The 1,727-nt window shown below is 48.2% G+C and overlaps 1 protein-coding gene across 1 annotated transcript; it reads left to right on the top strand.

The window, feature by feature from the left end:
* The first annotated feature begins 528 nt into the window (after positions 1 to 528).
* Positions 529 to 1,470, top strand: LOC131087734 (G-protein coupled receptor 35-like). The gene has a single exon (XM_058031580.1). It carries the CDS (start codon positions 529 to 531, stop codon positions 1,468 to 1,470), a length of 942 nt encoding a protein of 313 aa, XP_057887563.1.
* Positions 1,471 to 1,727: the final 257 nt, after the last annotated feature.

Here is a 1,727-nt window from a genome sequence, read left to right as displayed (position 1 = left end):
ATGCTGCCCAGGGCAAACAGGGAATGCTGCCCAGGAAAAATGGGGAATGCTGCTCAGCGCAAATGGGGAATGCTGCCCAGGAAAAATGGGGAATGCTGCTCAGCGCACATGGAGAATGCTGCCCAGGAAAAGTGGAGAATGCTGCCCAGGGCAAACAGGAAATACTGCCCAGGGCAAATGGGGAATGCTCAGCTCTGGTGTGGGCTGTCCTAAAGCCAGTATCTCTGACAACCACAGCAGAGCAAAGGTAACAACGAAAAATAGTATTCTGCTTTGCTGTGACCCACCTGTTCATACCAGGACTGGAGGGATGGTGAGGCAGGCTTAACCCTGCACCAGCAGCAAGAGAGGGCAGTCTCGGTAGTTTTGTGGACTGAACAAAAACCAGTTCAGGTTTTTGAGGCTGCCCACATGAGCAGCGCACGGACACGAGGAGCTGCAGGGCCATGAGAGGAGGGCACAGCCGCAGGACACTGCCAGTGAGCTCAGTCTCATGCCTGCACTCTTTCCTTGCAGAGACAGCCCAACATGGAGAACTGCACTCACAGAGGTGCACATGGCAACATTGTGGTGCTTCAGCTGGTTGTGTACATCCCAGTGCTCGTTCTGGGGATCCCACTGAATGCAATTGCCTTATGGGTCTTCTGCTGCAAAATCAAGAGGTGGACCGAGACCAAGGTGTACATGATCAACCTCATCATGGCAGACTCTTCCCTGCTCTTCACCCTGCCTTTCCTTCTGTATTTTACCAGCTACCCACATCCCATAGACCGGCTGTGTTTAACCATACAAAACATCTATTTTACAAACATGCCTATGAGCGTCTTCATGATCACCCTGATTGCGATTGATCGATACCTTGCAATCAAGTTCCCTCTAAAAGCAAAGATCCTTCGATCCCCACTGAAGTCAGCTTCTGTCTGTGGCTTTTTCTGGATAGCAACGATAACTTATTCCCTTTTGTATCGCACACATCGCGGTAACCAGGGCGGTTTTTGCTTTCAGAAACAATCTCTTCTACCTAAATATTCCTCCTTATTCTACAGCATCTGTGGGTACTTTATTCCCTTAGGGATTGTGATGTTTTGCTCCATACAAATCATCAGATGTCTAAAAAAGAAGATGGCCACAGGCCCTCATGAGACAAAATTATTCCAGAAGGCTGTGCAGATAGTTTCTGTGAATTTGTGTGTGTTTGCTGTCTGTTTCTCACCTTTCCACATCTCACTGCTCTTGCGGTTTGCGGTGGAAACTGCTGGAGCTTGTTCTCTGATGCCAGGAGTTATAACCTACATTAAAGTCTCTGCATGCTTAGCAAATTCTAACTGCTGTCTGGATACATTTTGCTATTATTTTGCAGCCAAAGAATTTCCAGAGTTTTCTTCAATGTTCCCCAAGTGTATATTTATCAGGTCCAAGATGAACCAAAGCAAGGAGTCACAGCCACCCACGGATCAAGTGATGATATGAACAAGGTGTAGTGCATGGTAGGTGTTGAGTGCCACAAAGCTGCTCAAGTTTTGAGGCACAGGCAATGGAGCCACATGCAGTGTTTGCAAACATTGTAGGCACAGGCATATGGACAAAAAGGGGAAAACCCCTCCAAAGGGTCTGATGTTAACTTGAATTTTGTCCTGCTGTCCTCAGTGACTTGACTCCAGCCCTGACTACTGTCTTGTATCGTTGCATCGCAGCTCCAGGCGCCTCCTGGTGACAGCTTGTCTTGG

Source organism: Melospiza georgiana, chromosome 10 (assembly GCF_028018845.1).
Source record: "Melospiza georgiana isolate bMelGeo1 chromosome 10, bMelGeo1.pri, whole genome shotgun sequence".
Classification (NCBI taxonomy): Eukaryota; Metazoa; Chordata; class Aves; order Passeriformes; family Passerellidae; genus Melospiza; species Melospiza georgiana.
This window is presented reverse-complemented; position numbering and strand designations above follow the sequence as displayed.